This window comes from Etheostoma cragini, chromosome 21 (assembly GCF_013103735.1).
Source record: "Etheostoma cragini isolate CJK2018 chromosome 21, CSU_Ecrag_1.0, whole genome shotgun sequence".
NCBI classification, from domain to species: Eukaryota; Metazoa; Chordata; class Actinopteri; order Perciformes; family Percidae; genus Etheostoma; species Etheostoma cragini.
In genome coordinates, this window is record NC_048427.1 from 454,221 (window position 1) to 456,666 (window position 2,446).

At 45.6% G+C, this 2,446-nt stretch overlaps 1 protein-coding gene across 1 annotated transcript in view; it reads left to right on the forward strand.

The window, feature by feature from the left end:
- The window catches only part of abca5 (ATP-binding cassette, sub-family A (ABC1), member 5), a 32,665-nt gene that overhangs the window by 12,345 nt on the left and 17,874 nt on the right, over nucleotides 1-2,446 (forward strand). Inside the window, exons 12-14 of the mRNA XM_034860753.1 lie at nucleotides 579-865; nucleotides 1,268-1,387; nucleotides 2,108-2,246. Of these exons, the coding sequence (XP_034716644.1) occupies nucleotides 579-865; nucleotides 1,268-1,387; nucleotides 2,108-2,246 (546 nt within the window). The remainder of the gene's footprint in view (nucleotides 1-578; nucleotides 866-1,267; nucleotides 1,388-2,107; nucleotides 2,247-2,446) is intronic.

Here is a 2,446-nt window from a genome sequence, read left to right on the forward strand (position 1 = left end):
GAGGACGCTCTACAACGTCCCTGTTAGTGATGGCGTTGCATAGTCTGTCCACCAGAGGACGCTCTACAACGTCCCTGAATTCTGAGAAAAAAGTCAGAACTCACGTACATTTTTCACCAGCGGCCCTAATCCTCTTCCGTAAAATGACTTTAAGTTTCATGTCTTAAGTTTGTATTTTTATACATTTTATTTATCAGACTATTTCTGATGTTACTACGCTACGGTTGAGTTCAGGAGAAGAAGAATGGAGTTGGTTTAGTGAAAGGAGAAGTCGACAGAAGTTCATGAGATCAGGCTGTAAGCAGAAAGAATAGATTTTCCTTTTTAAGGTTAGTCATAAAAAAACAATCTGCATGGATTGCTTGCACGTTCTCATTTTTATTAAGCAGAACCATGGTTTCCACGGTGGATCTAATTAGTTTTATTGCCTTCTATTCTGTTGCTCATGCCTCCATTAGAACGCCGATGCTGCAACAATACGCTGCTCAACCCAACTGAGTGTCTGTGTGTCTGTACATGACTCCGCAATTTGTGATTCCACGGTGCCGTCCCTCTCTTTCTTTACATGCCCTCCCCAGGTTTGACGTTTGACATCTACGAGGGCCAGATCACGGCTCTGCTGGGACACAGCGGGGCGGGAAAGTCCACTCTCATGAACATCCTGTGTGGCATCTGCCAGCCCACCGACGGCTCGGCCACCATCTACGGCTCCCCCGTGTCGGAGATCGCAGACGGGTCCGAAATGAAGCAGCTGGTGGGAATATGCCCCCAGTTCAACATCATCTTTGACGTGCTGACTGTGGAGGAGCACCTCAGGATATTCGCAGCCATCAAAGGGATCCCGCCCTCGAACATCGATGCTGAGGTAATTAGGGCGGTCATTTCAATTGTTGAATTGATGGTTATTTACTCTATTAATGGATTAGTTTTTGGTCTGTGTTTCCCAAAAAGCCCAAGATGCACAGAGGAGAGAAGAGACTAGAAAATATATTCACATTTAACAAGCGCACAGCAGAAAAGTTTTACTTTTTGTTCATAAAAAATCCCAAAATAGTTTGGAATTCATTTAAAAGTTGACAACGAATCGATTAATCATCGCAGCTCTAGATGTGATGATCTAAACACTTCTCTGTGTTATTGTTAGTTTTGTTTCAACTTTTTCAATATTTTACACGCATGATCTTAGATGGCTTATTCAAAAAGGTAGTGTGAGATTGACTCACACAATCCCCCCCCCCCCCCCCCCCCCCCCCCCCCCCCGTAATAGGTTACCAAAGTGCTGAAGGATCTGGACTTGGAGAAGATCATGACTGCTCAGGCCAAGAATCTGAGCGGAGGCCAGAAGAGGAAACTCTCCGTGGGCATCGCCATTCTCGGCGATCCTAAGGTACCTGGAGCAAGTGCTTTAAACCAATAATCATTTACTTAAATCTTTTTTTTGTGTGTTTCCTGGTCTCACTGTGCCTCGAGTTATCAGTAATTCTCCCACCAGTCCTAGCAGTATAGTAACAGCTTGGGTCCATACTGAGCAGCAGGATTAGGGTTTGGTATTGTTTGGATTTTTTTCCGATACCGGTTTCTAACTCTATATGTTTAAAGGTCCAATGACATGAAAATGTCACTTTATGAGGTTTTTTACCATTAATTTACCATTAATTTACCCCCAGCCTGCCTATGGTCGCCCATTGGCTAGAAATGGTGATAGGTGTAAACCGAGCCCTGGGTATCCTGATCTGCCTTTGATGTGCCAGTCTGAACCTTATGATGTCATAAGGGGAATGGTTACCTCCCCTTTCTCTGCTTTGCTGCTTTAACTTAACATTATAAGGACTACAGGACTTTTACTTGCAACAGAGTATTCTTACAGTGTGGTATTAGTACTTTTACTTAACTAAATGATCTGAATACTTCTTCCACCACTGGTCACGTGCAGCGATGTTTCTGTTGCGTCTAACGTCCTTTTCAGAGCGTCAGAGAGCAGCGCAGGCGTTTAATTGGCACCGAAATCTGTTTTTTGGTCCGGGTTTTGGTTGTTAAGGCGCCGGTGCCGTACTAGCACCGGATCTCAGTAACCAACCCTATACTGCATCATGTTTGTTCCTGTCAGATCCTGCTATTGGACGAGCCCACAGCGGGCATGGACCCCTGCTCCAGGCACCAGGTGTGGTCGCTGCTGCAGAGCCGGCGAGCCGGCAGAGTCATCGTCCTCAGCACACACTACATGGACGAGGCGGACATTCTTGCTGGTAAGAAATCTCTCGGTAACACAACCGGCACGGAAACCATTTGGCAGATATCATCCCATGTTAGAGATTAACATGTGTAGATTTAGCCTTGCCATTTATCCAGCTAGTCAGAAGCAGAGTTTTGAGGGCCCTGATAGTACCTAGGTAAGGACTACTAGCCAGTCAGGAGCAGAGTATGAGGGCCCTGACAGTACCTAGGT